The following is a 25,417-nucleotide window of genomic DNA, read 5'->3' as shown; positions in this document are numbered from 1 at the left end:
CTCACCTGCACGGCGCCAAACACGCATACGACCATCATTGGCACCAAGGCAGAAGCGACTCTCATCGCTGAAGACGACACGTCTCCATTCGTCCCCCCATTCACGCCTGTCGCGACACCACTGGAGGCGGGCTGCACGATGTTGGGGCGTGAGCGGAAGACGGCCTAACGGTGTGCGGGACCGTAGCCCAGCATCATGGAGACGGTTGCGAATGGTCCTCGCCGATACCCCAGGAGCAACAGTGTCCCTAATTTGCTGGGAAGTGGCGGTGCGGTCCCCTACGGCACTGCGTAGGATCCTACGGTCTTGGCGTGCATCCGTGCGTCGCTGCGGTCCGGTCCCAGGTCGACGGGCACGTGCACCTTCCGCCGACCACTGGCGACAACATCGATGTACTGTGGAGACCTCACGCCCCACGTGTTGAGCAATTCGGCGGTACGTCCACCCGGCCTCCCGCATGCCCACTATACGCCCTCGCTCAAAGTCCGTCAACTGCACATACGGTTCACGTCCACGCTGTCGCGGCATGCTACCAGTGTTAAAGACTGCGATGGAGCTCCGTATGCCACGGCAAACTGGCTGACACTGACGGCGGCGGTGCACAAATGCTGCGCAGCTAGCGCCATTCGACGGCCAACACCGCGGTTCCTGGTGTGTCCGCTGTGCCGTGCGTTTGATCATTGCTTGTACAGCCCTCTCGCAGTGTCCGGAGCAAGTATGGTGGGTCTGACACACCGGTGTCAATGTGTTCTTTTTTCCATTTCCAGCAGTGTATTTTACAATGCGACGCAGCTCTAAAATAAGAAAAATTTTATGTTCGTGCATCTCGGTTCAGGTCTCGTTAGTTCAGCACTTATGATACTAATATATCCCCAGATGCTATCAAACCATTACGGTCTTGTTCTAACAGCTTCCTCTTTTCCACCTGACTTTTTAGTAAAAAGAAACGTTCGTCTCATTTCCTAAGAAAGCTACGTGGTCTTAAAAAGTATTGATTATGATCTGAAGATGTGTTTATCTTCTGTAATGGCAACGTTATCGTCATCACGTAAACAATGCAAAAATGTTTGAATGCGCCTTTATTTTGCAACTCTTCTTTCTCTACGGCACTAGTTCACTATAACTGATGGTTCCAAGAAAAAAGACAACTTTCGTTATCGGTGTCAGTATCTGTTATCCGTATGTAATGTCCGTTTCTTGTCATATAATTTTACTTCATCTATAAAGCGCTAATTGTTACTTCATTTTTGAGCGTACTCCTATTGCGGTGGGATTTAAGGCCAATGAAGATAGTCTTTATCCGTCTCTATTTTTCGTCGTTAATCTTACCATATATATGTTTTTCTAGGAAAACGTGTTATTTTAGTATTCGCCTTCATTTTTTTCTTATGGTAAGTTCAGTAAATTTGTTTGTTCACCTACAAATTATGCTCTTAACTGCTGCAGCATAATGTTTTCCTTCCCTACCGTAACTGTTATCGGACCTCGTCACTGCTAAGTATTTGTAAGTAAAAACTTTCTAAAGCCAAGATCGCATAAATATACCTTTATTTGCAAACAATCGATTCCAACAGACTTTGATGCTTTCTTCAGGTCTTCAAAAAATGTGTTATAAAATGTGTTTATTTTGAGTTCGATCCCACGCCAATTTGCCAAGTGGTCATGAAGATAAAATGTAGCACAGGATATAAAGGTTTGTCATAAACAAAATATTTACCTAAAAGCACCTTGTGCACATGGTCATGTCCATATAAGTAGCGCTCAAAGATGACTGTTACGTCTTAAACACAGTACCAATACTGTGCTTTTTATTGTGTGCTGTGTTTTTATGACGTAATAATCATCTGTGAGCGCTACATATATGGAAATGAACATGTGCACAAGGTGCTTTTTCATTTTAAAACTCTATTTATGACATATATTTATACAATGTGCTATATTTTATCTAGATGACAACTTGGCGTCTGATCGAACTCAAAATGAACACATTTTATAATACAAATTTTTGAAGGCCTGAAGATGACAGCAAAGTCTGTCGAAACTGGTTGTTTGAAAATAGAGAAATCTTTATGCAATCTGGGCTTTAGAAAATTTTTACTATGTAAAACAGATCGGTCAGTCTAATTTTTCAGCATGAGAAAATTCAGTGTTTGTAAGTAGACCTATGTAATGTTTAATAATACCTTCATTGTAAACTTAACGTGTCTGATGAAAGTAATCCTGAAAACCGTATCAAAATTAGGTATGAAGCTACAGTTACGGTTGAGAATGGCGATGATGAAATAAACTCCACTTCAAATTTTAAGTAATTTTCTCTTTTGATCGAAATTTCTTGTGGAATCACGGTGAACAACATGTTAAACTATGAAGCAAAAAGCCAGGTTGCAAAAGTACTGCATAATTGCTATAACAACACACTATAACTAGTCAAAATGTTTGGCTTAGTATGCTAACTTAAGCGAGCAACGCACAACACTTAGCTAAACATGAAGTGGGCTAAAGTGACCGAATGTTTAAAAATTATTACTGCTACAAAGCGTGTAACACATCCCACTCCTTTACCACACCTCATTATAGATGGCAGAATAGGGAGCACTGATTACAGTCTTCATACAGTTATCCAAGTAAAATAACCTTACCCAATTAACAACAAATAGGGTGAATGGGAGACCAAATAGACTTTATGTTTTGGTTATTGCGGGAACCAACATCCGGTTTAGTGGCACAGGAAACGTCTTTAATAAAAGCATAAAACAATACTTTAAAAAATACTTAACAGAGAACACTATAGTTTTATAGCTAAACTCGGTGCAAATGAATAGGTAATATCGTAGCCTAAGACAGACAAAATTATTGACCACCATATAATTGAATCAGATACATCAGAAAGTATGGTGTAGCACCCCATTTCATCTTGACGATGGTGGCAACACGATGTGAAATTCACGAGACATCCATTTTGTCCGCCCGGGTTCCCGGGTTCGATTCCCGGCGGGTCAGGGATTTTCTCTGCCTCGTGATGGCTGGGTTTTGTGTGGTGTCTTTAGGTTAGTTAGGTTTAAGTAGTTCTAAGTTCTAGGGGACTGATGACCATAGATGTTAAGTCCCATAGTGCTCAGAGACATTTGAACCATTTTGAACCATTTTGTCCATTCTGACGTGTGACCTCTCACACTTGACCGACCACCCACGGATATCGGTAGGAACGGGGTCGAACATGCGCGTACTTCCTTCTATAGCGTCCACCCAGATGAGCTCAAAAGGATACGATCGGATGGTCTTGTGTCCACACGTACGTGAACTGATCTTCGAAACATTGTGACATATTTGCGGAGAGATGGTGTGGTGCATTGCCTTTATGGAGTTACAAACGCATGGACATGATCCATTAGATGATTCTGTGTCGTATGTAAGTGAAGGACGCTTGAGAACATATCAGGAGGCTTATTTCGTTTTATAATACCTGCACCACCTGTCTGGATGATGCCCAGTAGTCAAGCAAAATGAACTGTCTCTTCGACGTACTCGTACCATGCCCTCAGCCAGTACCAAACTGTACTGCAAATCATAGAACCAGGAGACACCTCCTGTGATTCAAGTGTGACCCGTGTCATATACCTTTTGCCAAGGCTGCTGACTCTTTAAACATCACTTTCCGCTTTCACTGTAGCTGTCTTCACGATACTGCGGTGCGTGTGTTGTCCAGAAACACGATGCAACGTTCCTTCGTACACGCATGCATGTCCGACGGAAGAGGCACTGCGGCAACTACAGTCGTTGTAAAATACAAGACATGTATTCACAGCTGCGAATATGGACAACCACCAGCTGTATAATGGAGTGACGACGATGAAAATTTGTGCCGGACTGGGACTCGTACCCGTATTTCCCGCTTATCACTAGAGGTCGCCTTGTCATCAGGCTATCCGAGCATGACTCACGGCCACACCCATAATTCCATATATCGTCAACCACGTGTCTACAACCTGCACTACCGTACGAGGGAACACACATGATGAAGGTATGAGAGCGGATTGTGGACACATTGTTGACGAGATATGGAACTTTGGGTATGACCGCGAGAATCATGCTCGGATAGCCTGATGGCAAGGCGACCGCTTGTAATAAGCGAGAAATCCGATTTCAAGTCCGAGTCCAGCACTAATTTCCATTGCCGCCATTCCATTCTGCCGCTTATGGTTGTCCATATTCGCAACTGAGAATGCATTCCGTGTAACTGTCTTTATTGTGCTTCTTCAATTTCCGCCTATGTGGCGTTGCCAAACATCTAGAAAGACATAATGCAACGACAAAAAAAATTAAACGTCAAAAACATGTAGTGTAAAAAGGAGTTGTCAGTTCAGAAGAGTAGAGCGGAATGGATCGGTCAGGATAAATCCGTGACATAGAACGTGGACTAATCCCCAGATGTCACCTGATAAATCCGTCAGGGACATTTCAAGCAGCCCAAGTCGAATGCTGGTGATGTAAATGTGAAGTGGAAATGCGAAGGAGCAACCCAGACCAGGCAGACCTAATGTGTTGGCGGACTGCGATTATCGAGCACTGCAGCGGGTAACTGTTAAAAAATCGCACGAGGTTAGCTGAAGAGAACAGTCGACAGTTCCAATTTGCTATCAGCAGTCCAGCTAGAACAACGACTGTGCGAAAGAAGTGAAAACTAACGGCGTGCAAAGGTTGAGCAGCTCCTCATAAGCCACACATTTCTGTAGCCAATTCTAAAGGACATTTGAGATGGCGTAAAATGCGTCGCTGTTGGGACAGTGTATGACTGGAAACGAGTGATCTGGAATGACGAATCATGCTATATCCTCTGGAAATCCTGTGGAAATTTGGGTTTGGCAAATACCTGCAGAGCGTTACCTGTCTTCACGTGTACTGTTAGCTGTGAAGTGCAGAGGATACGGTGTTACGGTACGCGTATGTTTCTCTTGGTTACGTTGTGGTCCCATTATTGCCCTTAAGAAACAGCTAAAAGCGAAATATTTTTGTATGAAATGATAGTTAAATCGACACCCTAGCTGCAAACAGGCGTTGATATACATCATTGGGGACATGTTGCAAATGTGTGCCCCGACCGGTATTCGAACCCGAGAGCTCCTGCTTACATGGCACACGCTCTATCCATCTGAGCCACCGAGGGCCTGCAGGGACGTATCCCTTGCACGCTCCCCGTTAGACCCACATTCCCAACGTGTCCACACCACTACTGAAAGAGGAGATCCCGGGTTCGAGACCCGGTCGAGGCACACTTTTTCAGCATGTCCCCAATTATGTATATCAACGCCGGTTTGCAGCTAGGGTGTCGATTTCATTCTAGAGAAGCTGCACGGCCATCAATGGTATCTACCTTCATACACTACTGACCATTGAACTTGCTATACCAAGAAGAAATGCAGATGATAAACGGGTATTCATTGGACAAATATATTTTGCTAGAACTGACATGTGATTACATTTTCATGCAATTTTGGTGCATAGATCCTGAGAAATCAGTATCCAGATAAACCACCTCTGGCGTAATAACGGTCTTGATACGCCTGGGCATTGAGCCAAACATAGCTTGGATGGCGTGTACAGGTATGCCCATGCAGCTTCAACACGATACCACAGTTCATCAACAGTAGTGACTGGCGTATTGTGACGAGCCAGTTGCTCGGTCACCATTGACCACACCTTTTCAATTGGTAAGAGATCTGGAGAATGTGCTGGCCAGGGCAGCATTCGAACATTTTCTGTATCCAGAAAGGCCCGTACAGGACCTACAACATGCGGTCGTGCATTATCCTGCTGAAATGTAGGGTTTCGCAGGGATCGAATGAAGGGTAGACCCACGTGTCGTAACACATCTGAAATGTAACGTCCACTGTTCAAAGTGCCGTCAGCGCGAACAAGAGGTGACCGAAAGGTGTAACCAATGGCACCCCATACCATCACGCCGGGTGATACGCCAGTATGGTGATGACGAATACACGCTTCCAATGTGCGTTCACCGCGATGTCGCCAATCACGGATGCGACCATCATGGTACTGTAAGCAGAACCTGGATTCATCCGAAAAAATGACGTTTTGTCATTCGTGCACCCAGGTTCGTCGTTGAGTACACCATCACAGGCGCTCCTGTCTGTGATGCAGCGTCAAGGGTAACCGCAGCCATGGTCTCCGAGGTGATAGTCCATGCTGCTGCAAACGTCGTCGAACTGTTCGTGCAGATGGTTGATGTCTTGCAAACGTCCCCATCTGTTGACTCAGGGTTCGAGACGTGGCTGCACGATCCGTTACAGCCATGCGGATAAGATGCCTGTCATCTCGATTGTTAGTGATACGAGGCCGTTGAGATCCAGCACGGCGTTCCGTGTTACCCTCCTGAACCCACCGATTCCATTCTGCTAACAGTCATTGGATCTCGACCAACGCGAGCAGCAATGTCGCGATACGATAAACCGCAATCGCGATAGGCTACAATCCGACCTTTATCAAAGTCGGAAACGTGATGGTAAGCATTTCTCCTCCTTACACGAGGAATCACAACAGCGTTTCACCAAGCAACGCCGGTCAACTGCTGTTTGTGTACGAGAAATCGATTGGAAACTTTCCTCATGGCAGTAAGTTGTAGGTGTCGGTTAAATTTCGCGTCTCTAGCAGGTCGTCTTCGTGGTGTAGCAATTTTAATAGCCAGTAGTGCATATAACATTTTTGTATCTTTGTAGGTGTTTGACAATGGCGTACAGACTAAAATTGCAGTACCACAATAAAAATACAGCCAAAAGCGAAAAGTGCTGCAATTTGAAGAATCTGTAGAGGCATTACAAGAAGTTAGTGGCTACTGACTGTGTTTGCCTGGAACAGCACTCCTTGACACTGTGTCGCGAGAAAATCTCCGTGCCTCTTTGCGAGGGAACTGGGCCGTCTGCTGTCCAGCTACCCACCATGTGGCACCAGTCTACTCTGCTATATCTCACTTCTTGCCCGTACTGGGTTCTATTGTCAAAACAATAGCCTTGACAAGATCTGACCGCGTCTCAGTCACGTGACGTATTTGACTATGTTATTCCCTGAGGGACATGAGCTACGTCTCTCCAATACAGCATTTATCTCTAACTCAGGTGCTCGTCAGTGTATAAAAACATTAAGAAATTTTTTTAGCGATACGTGTTGTACTTGCTATTACATGAACAGACAGTTATCCAACTTCATCAAATTAGTGACTGAAGCCACATGTACGAATTTATTTGCAGATACGGTCTGAGCTACGAAGAGATCGAGAAGGGTCTGCCGCTGATCGACACATCCAAGACGCTGATCCGCGAGGTGTGTCCACCATTCCTGTCCAACGTGGAGTGCAGACCCGGCAAGTACCGGCGCTTCGACGGTCTCTGTACCAACTTGCAGCATCCAACCTGGGGTGCCATCATGACTCCTTTCAGCAGGTAAGTCTGAATACTAATCCAGCAAACGGTACTCTTGGAACACATTATGAAAATTGAAGGAGGATTGGGTAGAAAGGAAAGGAAAGGGGCTCTCGATATCAACTGCATCACGAATTCGTGCGGCATCGGCGGCGACGAGTTAAATACGTCCTTGTCCTTCTGGCTACTTGGACACTCCCGCAGGAGGTCGGATGTAATTGCGCATGCGCACTGAATGAGGTGGATCTATTGCCCATCGAGGCGAATCAGTTATATGAAAGCGTGGGTTCTGTTCTTTCGGAGATGTCCGGTGGCGCTAGGAGGGAGTGTGGGTCGGCTGAGAGGCGTGCCGAGGCAGTCCGCGCAGTTGTGATAAACACTGTGTCCGGGTGACGCAGTGGGTAACGCAACTGCCTACTATGCAGAAGATCCCCGGTTCGAATCTAGGTACGGCACACGTTATTTACTCGTCGCCGCTGATGCCGCATGAAGTCCTGGTGCAGCTGACATCAACAGTCCCTTCACTTTCCTTTCCTTTCTTCCCCCTCCTCATTCAATTTACATAACATGTATCCTAGTTGCGGATTCCGCATAGTGTCTATTCTTTCGCACATTAAGCATAAAAGATATTGTGCAGTATGTAAACATAAGCTTGAATCCATTACAGTATTATACTTAGAAAGATGTACGATAAGTCGATATTAGGAAGCTCTTTTCCAAATGTGGACAGAACATTATTAATAAAGCTCAGAGTCTTGAGGATTATTAATGACTGTCTTCTGAAACGATTAATGGTAATCGTAAATAATCGGCACTACTCCACAGGTGCGTGACGTAACAGGTTTACTGATGAACTCAATCATTTTTGCTGTGGCTCTATCTATATCCAGCAGTGGATAGATCGTGGGAGATGCTGCTTTACTTTAAATACGGTTTATGTGGTCTCTAATCGCGTACCAGCTACAGATTTTAATGGAACATGCTTTGGTACGATCTCTGTTTTGCTTACTGAGGGCAGATAGTTGTCTTTTGTATGAAACAACTTCATTAGTTTCACTAAATGTTCAGGAATATTTGTTATCGTGGATTTTCCTATTAATTTCAACGGGTGGTATTTGAACCTTGAAACGGTAACACTGACCACCTTAAACGGCAATCGATGCTAATGTTAAACCTCTGCGAGGATTTTTTGAGAAAATTGTGACCGTGAGAAAAACTAATGGGAACAGAACAATCAGACTGGGATTCGTTTCCGAAACACTTCAGCAGAGTGTCACCAACAGTAAACAGATGGCTCAGGAACAGACGTTCTCCCAGCACAAAAGCAAGTTGTAATATTATGTATTAATATCGGTCGCCAGCCTAATTAAGCATTCTTGTGTCAATCAATGTAATAAATCAAAATGCAGTGCTAAGGCTAACCTAACCTTCCTTGACACACACACTAATCTCTTCCTTTATATCTGTTCACAGTACAACACAGTAACCTAACCTTGCAGATAATTGTACTATTAACTGGGAAGTTAGACAAATAAACGATCAATGAGACAGCAAACAGTAACATATGCCTCTCAACAATACGTACCTTAAACGAACTAAATGCAGCAGTTTATAGAGCCAATCACCAACACACATGAAACTAACTGCAGTACTAAACATGGAACTCCATGAAATGATTCTTACTTAAATCAGGGGGTCTATTAATGATCACACTCTACGACATCATTGCTGAGTACAGGGTCTCTATGCACGTGCATTAACCAACTAGCAATAGAATAGCTAACACAGTAAATATTTCTTTCTTAGGCTCAGTTTGAAGCGATTAAACAGAACGCAAATCTAACTACACTGGCTCTAAAGGAGCCTTTGCTTTGCTTCATTTACTAACTAGCCTTAAACTTTCATGGTTTGTAGAACTATGCTCATAAACAAAACTACACAAGTATGTATGAGAAATGGAAAGTATTCCCATCAATAATTATTAATTAAGTAAAGCACAACAACTTATAACTTTTTAAATAACAAATGTACTTTGATAAGCACTCTTTTGACCTATTCAAAATATAGTTGGCAGTGCAAATGCCAACACAACATTGAAATCAAGTTCAAACACTATCTCATAAAATGAACACTGATAAAACTTCGTAATTTTGATCAAAGAGCATAAATGCAACAATTAATAATCTTTTTCACCGGAGATCAATATTATTGTTCTTTTAAGTAACAAATTTACTATTTTCAGACAGCTTTTCAAGTAAGGCAAATATAATTTAAAAATGACTGCAAATTGATTTAAAAATGCACTAGAAGTGGAGTATTTCTCAAACTATAAAACTGAACTTTAAACACTATAACTCCTCGCATTAGAAAGCAATCACAACTATTTTTACAGCTGCCGAATAAGTCTTTCCATAATAAAATAGGACACTCCGAATTAAATTCACTAGGATAGGATTCCTGTCCAGGTTTGAGATTTGGATTTGGGATAATTGAGGGTGTAAGATAGAGTTTTTAGCAACACCACGATTATTGTCAAAATTAACCAAATTTCACAAAGACCTGGTCCATTTACAGAGCGCCAAACATAAACAGTTTAGTGGAAGGCTGGTGGCGTAATTTGCAGTGGCTGTTAACATGGCGGCGATGCAGTCATGGGAGTACTGTTTGCCTAACTCTGTTACAGATCTTCTTGGCGTCGGAATTATATTTTTGCAAGGCCAAAAACCATACCATGATAAAAGTATCACCAAATTCGGCATTCGAGGCCCATAAATACTGCTCTTAATCTCATCCGGCCTCAAAACTCCAGGAATATGAGCCACAATGATCCTCCACTGCTACCGAGACGTTAACCACAGCATTTCTCAGACCAGGCTCCTCACCAGTCACAAAGGACGAGCTGCCACTTGCGCGCCAGCCACACCTTTTCCACTCCACCAGGCTACTTCCGTAGCTGCGGGCCTTCCCCGCATCTTTTACATTCAACCCTACGTTCCCTAACTATGGACCAGTTCATTTACAGTACATTATATAACAATCATTCCAGTAGTTATTTGAATCCACAAGCAGAGATTAAACAGCATCGTCCAAGAAATTCAAATAACTGAAATAAGTGTATATAGTCAACGAATTTCCATCACAGATACAACACTCTACATAAGCAATGCTACAACTTGACATAAAAATATCGATACAGATACAAAATAGGTCGAAAATAGGTGTTACAACCTGAGTTCTTCCTTTGTTCATATCAATACCGACCATCTTCCACGAGCACTGGTGTTTCTTTAATTGAAATTTTTTCCTGATTTATTCAAAAGTAATGTTTTCTTCGGTTTGTTAGCATAATGATGTTGATGTAAATTAATTTTTGCTGCATAAGAAAACACGATTTTGTGTGATGGGCCTTGTGTGGCAAGGTTAAGTTTGCTACTACTTAGTCTTCGTGTGTATTTACGTGAATTTCATCGCAATTTTTGAAGCTGTTACTCTGTGTATGGCACAGGAACCTTTGTGCAACTAAACCACTATGTGCAGAAAAAGTGAAAATATTGTGAGCACGGACTACGCCACTGAATGGTACAAACGATTCTACACAGAAGGAACCCCAATTTTTACAACATTTTTCAAATATAATCTTAATAAAAGAATTTATTAATTTTGGTTGGAAGGGTCTGACATCGACTTCAGTTACTCTGTAGTTCAGCGAGTGTGGCTCAATGGTGATGGAAAATGGACTGTCTCTTCTAGTCACTATGGCGCCTGTCATTATTCTAATGTCAGTGCAGGATTATTCTCCTGTTTGTGCGGTCGCCCGGTTTTCATGTCCTTACCTCTGAAGTCATTCACAATGGTTTCCCCCAGAAATTTTATTTAAGTATGGTTGTCAAGCAAGCAAACAAGTGGAAAACTTTACCGATAGTTTGATATCACTTCATGTGTTTCATGTGAGTTGTTGATCATTAAAATAAATCACCAGTTTTAATCAGAGTAGCTTTCCCTTGCCATACACTCCCACAAATTATAGTCGTTTCCCCGAAAGATATAGAAATAAAGTCCTATTAGATTCAAAATAACATTTAATATGATTTCAAGGGTAATGGGTGTTTACGTGACGTGCACTACGTCTCCCTGTGGTCGAACCGTATCATACGGACTTACCTGCTGCGCAGTAAAATATCAAGACGTTGATGAATGAAAAACGTCTTGAATGGTAGACATTGCACGCGCGATGGATAAGAGTGAGACCAAAATTTCGTAAATTACTTGCTCCCTCCCTTCGTTATTCTAGGGCAAGTACCACAGTCCAAGTCTATACACAGATAGTGTAACTACTCAAGCCCAATAATAGTGATTAATTACCCCTTAAGGCGATGTCAGAATTAAACAAAAGTAGTGCCCTTGGACTGCAGGGTTTAAACCAAATCGCACATAGTTAACATCTAAACAATGTAATAGTACTCTTGCAAAGGTATATGAGGATACCGAACGTGTAATTCAGTACGTAAAAGGATATGAAAATGTAATAATCGTATGCGATTGGAACGCTGTACTAGGTGAAGGAATAGAAGACAGGTGACGGCAGCGTATGGGCTTGATGGAATGGAAATGAAGTCCCATGCTTCTTTACAGAGCGTAGGGGAACGATGCGGGAGACCCGCACCGCCTTACTAGGCAAGGTCCTAATGGAGGTGGTTTGCCGTTGCCTTCCTCCGACATGGGCTTGATAGCGAGCGAGAAATACTACTTTTGTTTATCCATCAACTATGCTACCTCGGAAGCAAAATAACAAGTGAAGTGCGAGGCAAGGTGTACTTAAAAAAGCAGACTAGTACAAGCAAACGCCATATTCCTGGCCAAACGTATCAAACATGGGCATTAATTTGGAAAAGAAATTATGAAAATATATGTTTTGAGTACAGCATTATATGGAAGTTAATCATGTGGACTGTGGGAAAACCTCAAAAAAGAGAATCGAAGCGTTTAATGCAAGGTGCTTCAGAAGAACGTTGAGAATTAGTTAGATTATACAGATCTGAAATGAGATGGAAACGGAGAGAAGACGTACATGTCGGAAACATTGATAAGTAGAAAAGCGGCAGGACGATAGGACATCTGTTAAGACATCAGCAAATAACTGTCATGGTAGTGGGGCTAGCTGTAGAGGATGAAAATTGTAGGAGACAGAGATTGGAATATAATCAACAAATAACTGAGGACGCTGCGTGCAAGTGCTACTCTGAGATGAAGTGGTTGGCATAGGAGACCAGTCATATAATTGATGGCCCAAAATAAATTTTCAGTACTGACGGTGATGATAATACACATTTTGAAGTATCCACCAACAGCAATAACAATCCATGCCCTGAGAAAGGCGCTGTAAACATGCCTGAGACGTCGGCTTTTTTGTATTTTAACTAATTTATATGCTGAGGGAGCAGCACTCCCAAACGGATACTGAAGAAAGTCATGATACACGTCACTTATTTTTTATTTTTTTATGTTTTGTTATATGACGGAGAAATGGTTTACTCACGTAAATGGCTAAACATACTACTGTGTTCTCCGCGTCAGAGTAAATCAGTAAAAGCCTTCCCTGCGAAAGTAATCTGTGCTATTGTATTTCTTACATTTCGGTACATTACTGCGAATGCACGCAGATCTTCATTAGCAACAGCTTGCTGCAGGTGTTGCGGTTGTACGTTGCATCTATTGCAGAATGTACGAGATTCAATATGTGCGTAAAGTGTGTTACTGAAATAAACCATCACATATCCTAAATCAAACGCATCATCACATGCAGCTACTTCTAAATTGAGTTGAGCCCGATAACTATAGCTCCACGGCCGCAACGTGGAGCACCGCGTATGCGAGAGAAATTACGATGCCGCACTGAAGGATAGAATCACAAAGAGCTCAACATGTCACAATATATGAAGACACAAACACCGCACTAACAGTTTTCTCAATAAACCTAGACAAAATCATGAAATTAATTCCTCGGGATCAAGCTGGCTGTTTACTTTCCAGCGATGCGCTGCGGGCTGCTACAAGCTCTGTGTGAACAAGTATTGACGACCATAAAAATCCGGATATGTGTGAGTAGGGCTCGCACACTGAGGGCACCATAAAACCTTAATTATGTATGTAGACAGTTCATTCATAACAGGAATCTACAATCTCTACGATTTTTGCCAGTTATCGATACTGGCAACATATCGGTCCCAAAAATTACAAGCCATCCCAGAATGACAAAAAAGAAATTTCTTTGGGTGATACAATCAATTTTGAAAATTTTCAGATTTTCCTTTATTTGTATTGTCAAACCTTGCTTTTTGCAAATTTTATGATTTTAGGTCAACTGTAGGTTTTGATGAGTGAGCGAACAGTCTGTAGGTATAAAAGTGTAGATATGTTTCTTGATAACAGAGACTGAGGACGATGTACTGAACAACATTACATCAGTATTTAGGTCATTTGCAGAGTAGCACCTACAGTATATGTGACAAGAGCAATCCATTAACGCTAATTTTCCCCTGGGCAGCAGGTCAGGTTTTGAGGTACAGACGGTGGACGAAAAACGGTTAGTCTATACTGACAAGTGTAGTCCACTTAGTGGTTCAGTCATGACCGTGCAGAAAATGTCAGATCGTATAGTTTGTGACATGTCTGTGGAGAGACTGTTGACGCAGAGAAAAAACAACCGACACTCTGGTATGATTACAAAATGGTTCAAATGGCTCTGAGCACTATGGGACTTAACTGCTGAGGTCATCAGTCCCCTAGAACTTAGAACTACTTAAACCTAACTAACTTAAGGACACCACACACATCCATGCCCGAGGCAGGATTCGGACCTGCGACCGTAGCAGCAGCGCGGTTCCGAACTGAAGCGCCTAGAACCGCTCGGCCACAGCGGCCGGCTATGATTTCATATTAACATACCACATACGAAAATATTTGCACTTAAACCGTTACACACTACTTTTACCTTAGCATATTTTCCGTTTTATCAGCAGTTGCCTGTTTTCACATGCCATAAACTTCTATCCTGTCACTCTTCTTCCGATAGACTACTCCTTTCTAAGCCTTTGCCATAGTTCATTTACACGATGCCCTCAGGCTCCCTCGGCTGCTTCTTCCTGATCGAGACCAGTTCAGCAAACAGTACGGCTATCGTCATTCTTCCATCCGTCGAATAATAACGTGCATTAAATGTATTCTATTTCTGAAACTATTCGACGTAGAACATTTGTCCATGTGAAGTTTTTTGCTTCATATCCCCGAATATTGACCACACCTCCTGGGACACCTTGTATAGATCAAGAGAAAGCATAGAAGTATCAGTTTATGCTGCGATTTGATATCATCTGATACTTCATTTGCATAGCTAGCAGCAGCTATTCGCTGACTAGGTTTTTCTTAATACGGTGATTACATTCAACCAATTAAATCTTATTCTTTGTTGCGAAACTTGACTTCAAGCTCTTCAGTTTGATACCCCACATCTCAGAGCTCGAGTCTGTAACTAGTTTCACCACATCCACCTTCATTCTCACATATTCATTCCTTAGTCAATCAAAGCGGCTCGGTATCTTGCTCCACCATAACTCGTCCATTTCGACAGCCTGAATTCCCTCCCCCCACCCCCTTCTGTCTCTCGTTTAGTGATCAAGACCATGACCCACATGTCAGAATGTTTTCAACCACAGCACATTACACTGCCACCTTTTCTTCGTCTGCATATGTGGCGACTCCAAAAGATAACATTTAGTGATCTAACAGCTCCCATCGCTTGATTTATCCTGTGGAATATGTCCACTTCATACCGGCCAGTCTTAGCGATTAGTGAACCTAGAAATTTCAACACTCCCACATTTATTACCCAGCCAAAATCTAAATCTAAATCCTCACATCGTCATCTTCCAACAACAAAATATTCTGTTTTATCCATATTAACTGTTAGCACCCACAGTTTATAAGCATCCATTAACTTTCTCATTTGATGTAGGGCATCACCCTCATCCAGAGTCGTAAGTACTTGATCGTTGGCATAAAGTGATTAAATGTGATTTGTAGAGTATCCATGTAGATGTAGGTGTAAATGTTTTGATTTAAATGTCTTTAAAGCTGCCAGGTAAGTCGAAAAATTGTTCCGTTCTTTTATATCCCTACTCTGCCCAGGACATACTCGCCTTTCTTGTGCTATGATAGGAGCATTTTCTCATTCTCGTTCGCAATTTTTACTCTACCGTAATTTTGATATTAAACCACCACGGCTTAGAAAGCAATGTAGATTTTTGTTGACTAGGGAGATGACTGATTACGTATATGTTCTTTTATTCTGTATAGAACCGTATTGCTTTTATAGTGGCAACGGATAAAACTTTCACAAAACAACAGGATGACCATTAATTGCATGTATTTGTCTACGTTCTTACAAAATTTGAACAGATCTGCAAAAGTCTCATACATAAAAATGACGCGTGTAAAAAAACTCACAAAAACGTGTTTTTTGCACATAGCTAGATTTTTGAAAGCGATTTTTTAATTTGATGATAAGAATGCATTTGTATATTTAGTTGGTTCACTTTAAACCGTTTCCACGCATGCAGCTGATATAAAAACGAGTTATACGTGTTACATTTACCTCGACTCCAAACTATCGTATCTCGGGAACGGATAAAGACGGCTGAATAAAAATAAATCGTTTTGATTTTACCCACTTATCTATCTTCGTGCAAGGCTTGAATCGATTCGTATAAGTTTAGAGTAGACACTGATGAGTCTTTTAGGAACTAAAAACATCACTTATTCTGTGTATCAGTGTCAGACAGTTCGTTGGTAGGTTCGTGGAGGTCTGTGGCGTTAGACGTCTACGCACAGGTCATGCAATTCGCGGAAATAACGGGCCGCTGGTTTGTGTACGCCGTGATGGCACCCGATAGTGACAGAAATGGGTTCCATAGGACTTACATCAGGTGAATATGGTTGTGAAATATCGACGTGAGTCCTCTACAATCCTCCTCAAACTACTGTAGCACGGTTCTGTTTCCGAGACACGGACAATTCAACTACTGAAAGATGACATCGCCTTCGGGGAAGACATCAGGCATGAATGGAAGCAGATGGTTCGCAGTTGTGAGTGTGTCTTCGGTTACTACCAAAGGTTCCATGCAAGCGCAGCGGAATGTCTGCATAGCATAACAGTGCTCCCCCCAGCCTGCGTCCGTGGCGCGCTGCACGTATCGAGCCACAGTTCACCGCGATGACAACGTTTGTGGAGACGGCGATCATCGACCTAGCTAGCAAAAATATGATCCACCCGAAGAGTCGACACGTTTCCATTCATAAACGGTCGAATCGCCAGGGTCCCGTGCCCTTTGTAGGCATAACTGACGATGTAGTTGGGACAACATGTGAACACGTACGGGTGGTCTGCTTAGAAGCTCCATGTTTAACAATGAATGATGAACTGTATGCTCTGAAACACTTGTGCGTGCACCAGCATTGTGCTCCTTCGGCAGAGATGCCACACGTTACCACCTATCCTACTTTACGTAGCAGACAAGCCTCCCAACCCCACGTTCTTTGAAGAGTCGTTGACGTCCAATCATCTAGCGCCTGGTGGCCTTTTTACTGACCTTCCACCTCCTTCCGTTGATCCTCACGAGAGTAACACGTGCCGGCCGAAGTGGCCGTGCGGTTAAAGGCGCTGCAGTCTGGAACCGCAAGACCGCTACGGTCGCAGGTTCGAATCCTGCCTCGGGCATGGATGTTTGTGATGTCCTTAGGTTAGTTAGGTTTAACTAGTTCTAAGTTCTAGGGGACTAATGACCTCAGCAGTTGAGTCCCATAGTGCTCAGAGCCATTTTTGAGTAACACGTGAACGTTCGACCAGCTTTGCCGTTTTCGGGATATTCGTTCACAGGCTCTGCGTAATAATAATCTGCCATTTGTCAAAGTCGTTTATCTCAACGGAATTTCCCATTTGCAGCCCATATCTTCGGGATCTAGAAGAGAAGTTGAACAGAAAGGACAGTGTCTCGAGAGGAGGATACAAGATAAAGATCAACAACAGCAAAACAAAGATAACGCAATGTAGTCGAATTAAATCAGGTGATGCTGGGGGAATTAGATCAGGAAATGAGACATTTAAAGCAGTAGATGAGTTTTGCTATGTGGGACGCAAAATAACTAATGATGGTCGAAGTAGAGAGGATATAAAATGTAGACTGGTGATGGCAAGGAAAGCGTTTCTCAAGAAGAGAAGGTTGTTAACATCGAGTATAGAATTAAGTGTCAGGAAGTCTTTTCTAAAAGAATTTGTATGGAGTGCAGCAACGTATGGCAGTGAAACACGGACGATAAATAGTTTAGACAAGAAGAGAATAGAAGCTTTTGAAATGAGGCGCTACAGAAGAATGCTCAAGGTTAGATGGGTAGATCACGTAACTGATGAAGAGATACTGAACAGAATTGGGGAGAAGAGTAATTTGTGGCACAACTTGACTAGAAGAAGGGATCGGTCGGTAGGACGCGTTCTGAGGCATCAAGGGATCACCGATGTATTAATATTTGAGGGAAGCGTGTAGGGTAAAAATCGTACAGGGAGACCAAGAGATGAGTACACTAAGCAGATTAAGAAGGATGTAGGTTCCAATAGTTAATCGGAGATGAAGAGGCTTGCACAGGATAGAGTACCATGGAGAGCTGCATCAAACCAGTGTCTGGACTGAAGACCAAAATAAAACATCTTCCCAAGGGTGATCCCCCGTCCCTGTCTGCTCCACTTACATACTTTTGTTATCGCGTCACGTGCACGCAACGCCAGTAGATGGCATCCAACGTCGCGGAGGGCAGTGGTCATTATGTTTTGGCTGATCGGTGTGACACACTTCAGAAACCCTCCAGAAAAACGTGTTTTTTGTACGTAAAATCCTAACAAAGCAAGATTTTTATCAAACAGTTAAAACTGAGCTTAGATAAAGGTCTGATACACGACTGGACCAAATTTTAACCGCTAGTCTCGCTCTGGTCCAGAGTTATTTAAGGGTGACTGTTTTTGCACGTAAAATTCGAACAATGCTGTCGCAGTGTCCGCAGGTAGCGCTTGCTGCTATTGTTATTCTGCATTCGTCTCCGCACGCAGACCAACTGTAGTACATCGTGTTACCAGACGTCTGTGATAGTGTAGTGTTGTAGGAACTGTGACCATGGTGTATTCGAACTCTGAAAAGGCGGAGATGATACTCATCTATGGCGAGTGTCAACGAAATGCTGCTGAAGCCTGCAGGGTGTATGCAGAACGGTACCCGGACAGAGAGCATCCAACGTGCCGCACATTGCAAAACATCTACCGCCAACTGTATGCAACAGGTATGGTCGTAGCACGCAAACGGGTCCGTAACAGGCCCGTCACAGGAGAAGCGGGTGCAGCTGGTGTGTTAGCTGCTGTTGCCATGAACCCACACATGAGTACACGGGACATTGCGAGAGCCGGTGGACTGAGTCAAAGTAGTGTCATGCGCATACTGCATCGTCACCGCTTTCACCCGTTTCATGTGTCGCTACATCAGCAATTACATGGTGATGACTTTAATCATCGAGTGCAATTCTGTCAATGGGCATTAACAGAGAATGCGTTGCAATTCTACCTGTTTACCGATGAAGCGGGTTTCACAAACCACGGGGCAGTGAATCTACGGAACATGCATTACAGGTCCGTGGACAATCCTCGCTGGCTCAGACAGGTAGAGCGACAACGACCGTGGACTGTAAATGTATGGTGCGGAATCATTGGCGACCACCTCATTGGTCCTCACTTCATTGCAGGGGCCCAAACAGCTGCAACATACATCGCGTTTCTACAGAATGATCTGCCAACGTTGCTCGAAAATGTCCCACTGGAAACGCGTCGACGTATGTGGTATCTGCATGATGGTGCACCTGCACATTCCGCAATTAACACTAGGCTGACCCTTGACAGAATGTTCGACGGGCGTTTCATAGGACGTGGAGGACGCATATATTGGCCAGCCCGTTCTCCTGATCTTACACCTCTGGACTTCTTTCTGTGGGGTACGTTAAAGGAGTATGTGTACCGTGATGTGCCTACAACCCCAGAGGATATGAAACAACGTATTGTGGCAGCCTGCGGCGACATTACACCAGATGTATGCGGCGTGTACGACATTCATTACGCCAGAGATTGCAATTGTGTGCAGAAAATGATGGCCACCACATTGAACATCTATTGGCCTGACATGTCGGGACACACTCTATCCCACTCCGTAATTGAAAACGGAAACCACGTGTGTACGCGTACCTCACCCCTCATGGTAATGTACATGTGCGTCAGTGAAAAAGACCAATAAAGAAGTGTTAGCATGTGGACGTAATGTTCTGTTCCAGTCTCTTCTGTACCTAAGGTCCATCACCGTTCCCTTTGGATCCCTACGTAATTCTGTGCTCTCCGATACACCCGATCGAACAGCGGAGGAGTGGTACTCAAGCGTCAACTTTAGGTTACAATATCTCCGGATGTAATTAACATTTTACAATGCAACAAACGGCACTGATTACGTATTTGTTTATATGTTCAGATGTGCTAACAAAACTAACGGGGTCCCATTTAAAAAAACGTAGGTTTGTGTTAAAAAACATACTTCCGTGCATTTTTTTTTCCTGCCTAAGACTGGCATAAATAGGGGGCTCTAGTCGTGCCTTAGCAGTGTGTTCGCCGCACCTGAAGATGTCGGCCAGTTACGCTGATGAAATATTGTGGAATTTTCACTATGACATCCGACGTCTCGCCTGAGAACCATATATACAGTTATATATCTTTCTTGTTTTCCATCAGGAAATAATAGTTTAAATTTCTGCTTACAAATTTCGTAGTGCTGCTCTTCATGTTTTCTTGTTCCGGTTTGTAGCTCTTTTTTCGCTGACTTCCACTTGAAATCTAATCTGTATAGCGCTAGGAAATAATCTACTTCGTGTAATGCATCCCATTCTGTTGCCAACTGCTGAATGTCATCGCCAACTGGGGAACGTGCGGCCTTCGCAGGTTGGTGGGTCCGCTGTACGCTGACGGCATGACGGCGCCCCGCATCAGCGTGTCGGGCAACCAGCTGCCGCTGCCGCGGATCGTGTCCCGGACGATGCACCCCGACGAGGGCTACCACGACCACGCGGGCACTGTCATGGTCATCGCCTGGGGGCAGTTCATGGACCACGACTACACACTCACCGCCACGCCGCTCGGTAAGTTATTTACACATATTACCGCTTCACTGGTTAGATTTCCTCTCGCACCATTAGGAAGCAGATGTTTCCGCTTCTGACGGTATTACTCTCACTGAATTTACAAGAGGGTAACAGAGAGAGAGAGAGCACACACTTGCCGAGAACCACATAGTGTCCCAGTGCCAACGTTTTAATTATCTCTGCAAAGTGTTCAGTAGATGGAGGGCATGACGACAGTATTGATGATAACAGGCCTATTTGATTAGGTCACAAGCTGTGCTACGCTCATGTACCTACTTGAGAACAGCACACCAAGTGCTACTACCGACAGGCATCACAAAAATGGTTCAAATGGCTCTGAGCACTATGGGACTTAACATCTGAGGTCATCAGTCCCCTAGAACTTAGAACTACTTAAACCTAACTAACCTAAGGACATCACAACTAACCTAAGGACCTGCCCGAGGCAGGTTTCGAACCTGCGACCGTAGCGGTCGCGCGGTTCCAGACTGAAGCGCCTAGAACCGCTCGGCCACACCGGCCGGCCATGCATCACACGACTACCTTTTATTTCCATCTCGATCTATAATTCAGCCCACACAACGCTACACACGAACCGTCCAGGTAAATTAAAAATGTGTGCCGGACTGGGACTCGAACGTAGGACAGCTGAAAATACCTTTTGTTTCAATAAAGTGTCACTATTGGTATTAGATGCTGATATTAAAATGAATAAGGAGATCCTGAAAGTGACTGTTCGGAGCATAACATTACATGGAAATCCGGAGAAGAAGACTCTGAAATCGTTTGAATTATGATGCTATCGTACAGCGTTAAAAATTAAGTAGCCGGATAAAGAAAGTAAGAAATGTTCTAGAAATAAGAAGCGAAGTAAACCTAGGGAGGCTGCTTACCACACGAAGGAACAGGTTAGTGAGGCGCTTGAAGGAGAAGTATATCGCTGATCAAAAATGTCCGAACACAGCTATGTAATGAACAATTTACCACTAGATGTCACAAGAGGCGCATCCGCCAGGGTTTGGGTTTGGCTAATGCCTGTCCAATATTACCTGCAGTACGGAAGTACGGAGGAGATGGTGGTATGGTATGGTGGTGCTTCCCGTGATTAGGATGTCGTCCCCTCGTTGTTCTTTGGAAACCGTTAAATGCAAAAAGCGCTGAACATATTTCACAGGACTGTGTATTGCGTAGCAGAGGAACAATTCGGAGACGATTATTTGTGCCAGCATGACAACGTGCGCTGTCGTAAAAACAATGATTTGTGGACAGTAACTTCCCTGAAATAGACTGACCTGCCCAGAGCCCCACCATGAACCCCGTGCAACGCCTTTTGGGTTAGAACGTTGACCCCCAGCGTCAAATCACTACCTACTCTGAGTTCAGCTCTCGATGAAGAACGGGCTGTCATCCCTCCAAAGATAGTTAGACATCGTATTGAAAAAGTAAAAGGTGGTCGCAACTCATTTTAATGTCAATAGGTATGCTGATGCTTCTGAGCGGATAGTACGGTAGAGTATAAAATTACGGAGGATATTGAGCGTAGTGGCAACGGAGATGAAAAGTGTAGCGTAATAAAAGACACGATGGAGGTCACCATTCAACCAGCCAATAGAGTAATTATAAAAAAGTAACGAACTCCATCTCCTTTCCCTGTCACTGAACGTGTGTTCCATGCATCTCAACTAATAGTTCATTGCATCAAATTGTCAATTAACTACACCTTTTTTTGTCTTTTCATAAAATGTTTCACTTAGGAAATGGGCTCACAGTAAGCAAGATATGTGAGGGTGTTGTCCACCTTGTACATGTATTCCTTTCAGATGGACCACAGGGTGAATCGGTTACACTGCATCTGTAAAAAAACCCGCACCGCGAACGCCCGCATCGACGATTGTCTCATTCAGATAATCCTGCTAATACTTACCCAGGCACTATCACTGCCTTTAACCACGCTGAAACATCTGCAACAGGTAGAAACATGTATTTTCACTATATAACCTTCATAGGTTGCAGCTTCCTGATCAGATAAAAATTTCTTCTTCTGTATTCTTACAGTGACATGTGTTAAGCAATTTCCCGAAAACACAGCAGTACTTGTGCTGATTCTCCTCACCATCTTTCCCTCTTCTTCTCCTTCTCTTTCTCTTCCTTCATCGCCACCTTTCCAATCTTTCACTCTCTCCTCATCTTCATCTTCCAGTATTTACATTCAGACAATGTACCGGAGAACTCACTGCTGTGCATTATTCAGCGGAGTGGCTGACTGTATGCGTGCTAAATACAAGAGTTTCTTGTTCCCTCGGTCCCGTCAAAGGAACACGTGGTTACACACATACGGAAAACGAAATGTCAATTTCACGTTTTATTGGTGCTTGTAAGAGTGGAGACTATGGTTTGGCTGCGCGTAACAAACACTGTTGAGGCAGCGGTAGTTACGAATTTTATTACAGAAAAGCGTTAACAGAGCGGAACTTGCACGATCATACCAATTATTTACGATGTGTCCCTACTGTTGTAAGGTTTCTCTGCCATTAAAGCTCGTTATTTCAGTAAGAGATAACGGTAGCTGAAGAGTTTTTACAGACGTCTACGACACTTTCATTGACATTCGATCGAAATAGCGCTAAAGAGATTACCTCGCTGGCGTGGGAGTTCCTTTCACCGCCGTACTAACAGCAGGGCCTCCGCACGGCTTTTTTAATGTACTTTACCGCTGTAGCTGACGATGCTGTTTCCGGATATGAGGTTGTGCTCTGATTCTGCTTCCTTTCACTAAAGATGTTCTTATTTCTCAAGACATTATAGCTCACAAAATATTTTTTTCTGTCGTATCGGTTGAATTCTTGGCAGTTACGGATCATGCTAATGACTCCAAAGAAGAACAAAGTAGCTGCATTTGAAGGTCACAGGACTTTGAGCATTGTTAGACTCAGAACATATTAACAAGACTGAAACATAGGCGCATTAAGAACAAAACTTCAGCCAGTTTAGTTGAAGCCTTCGCATTATAGCTCAGAAAACTTCAGAGTCAACAGAAAAATTTACATAACTTTCGTAGACTCCATGAAAACATTTGGCACTGTCAGCCCGGAACAAACTGATGGTAATTCTAAAAATCATTAAACTAGACTAAGAATAAATAAAGAATTACACAAGGAACAAACAGCAATCCTAAAGGTGAGAAATGTACAAAGAGAAGCTAGAATTCTTAAAGGTGTTAGACAAGTTTGCAGCGTCTCCTCCCCGATCAGCATTTACAAAGAACATACAATAACAGAGTACAGGTATCAGAATAAATGCAGAAACAAAAAGTCGAAATAAAGTAAAAAGAGACAGCAGTACGCTTGTGCTGAATCAGAAGAAGTAAACATAAAAATCAGAGGAAATAAAATAAAAGAAACAAGATTATACAGATATTTAGGAAGTAAGGAATGCGAACAATAAGCGAAAATGAAATCTCTTCAAGGATTTGAAGTATGGTACTGCTGGTGGCTGTTAAAATGGGTAGATATAACTACCAACCAAGGAGTCTTGCAAAGAAGTGACGAAAAAAGGTCACTTAGGAGAACAACAGCGCGAAGACGACACGAGTTTACTGAGAAAATAATACGACACATCCAGTTCGTTTTAAATGTCCTACATGGAACATTACAAGGAAAGTTAGCCCGAGGGAGATCGCGACTGTCATTTTAAAAACAAGTTACAAATACTGCAGGAGTGTCTGATTATGAAGAACTGAAGAAGTTAGCTTCTAAGAGGCCCAGATGGACAGCTGCTAACTAATCGAAGGATTGACGATGAAACAGACGGATTTACAGACTCTCTCTGTAATCAGACAAACTTTATTAAAAAAAAACTTTGTCTGAAAATTTAATCCGAATTCTCTTTCCAACATTAGCATTCTCCTTATGCCCTCCCTTTCCCCAGAAGAGTAGGAACACTATTATTAAGAACTGACCTTTTCTAATAAAAAAATCCTCCTCTAATATTTTCTTCTGCTCCAACAATACGTCTTAACGCTTTGTAAGTGGTGTTACACTCTCATAAAACCTTGAATCACTCACATAGCCGTGCTCTTTATGTACGACAGACGAGAAATACGCTGTCCGGTCGCATTAATGTTATCGCCTGTCGAAACCCGGAATGACCGCTGCAGGGTGTTCTGGAAGAGATCAGTGAGGGAGGCTCTCGAAGGTAGCGAAAGTAATGTGGAGCCACGCTGACTCCAGTCGAATAGACAGCTGCGTAAGGTTTCTTGGTTGAGGACCCGTGGCGCGAACAGTCCGATCGAGGTGGTCCCACAGATTCTTGATTGGGTTTAAATCCGAGGAGTTTGATAGCTAAGGGAGTACAGTAAACTCACCCTGGTACTCTTCGATCTTGCACGTAGACTGTCAGCTGTTGTGACACGTTGCATTGTTCTGCTGATAGATGCCGTCATGCCGATGAAAAACAAACTTCATAAAGGTGTGGACATGGCCTTCAAGGATAGATGCATACTTCTTTGGATCCAATCTGCTTCCAGAATATCGAGATCACCCAACGAATGGCACAAAAACATCCCACAGACCATAACGCTCACTCCTTGCTTCCTTTCAGACGCTTCACGCTCCACACACCGATGGATCATAAAGCGTGAGTCATCTGTAAAGACCATCTTTCGCCATTCAGTGGACGTCCAATTGCGGTATTGCCGTGCCAATTCTAGCTTTCGTCAC

At 43.2% G+C, this 25,417-nt stretch overlaps 1 protein-coding gene across 1 annotated transcript in view; it reads left to right on the top strand.

Annotated features, from left to right (window-relative positions):
* The window catches only part of LOC126457748 (peroxidase-like), a 289,734-nt gene that overhangs the window by 177,055 nt on the left and 87,262 nt on the right, over nt 1-25,417 (top strand). Inside the window, exons 5-6 of the mRNA XM_050094300.1 lie at nt 7,260-7,451; nt 20,500-20,696. Of these exons, the coding sequence (XP_049950257.1) occupies nt 7,260-7,451; nt 20,500-20,696 (389 nt within the window). The remainder of the gene's footprint in view (nt 1-7,259; nt 7,452-20,499; nt 20,697-25,417) is intronic.

Source organism: Schistocerca serialis, chromosome 1 (genome assembly GCF_023864345.2).
Source record: "Schistocerca serialis cubense isolate TAMUIC-IGC-003099 chromosome 1, iqSchSeri2.2, whole genome shotgun sequence".
Classification (NCBI taxonomy): Eukaryota; Metazoa; Arthropoda; class Insecta; order Orthoptera; family Acrididae; genus Schistocerca; species Schistocerca serialis.
This window is presented reverse-complemented; position numbering and strand designations above follow the sequence as displayed.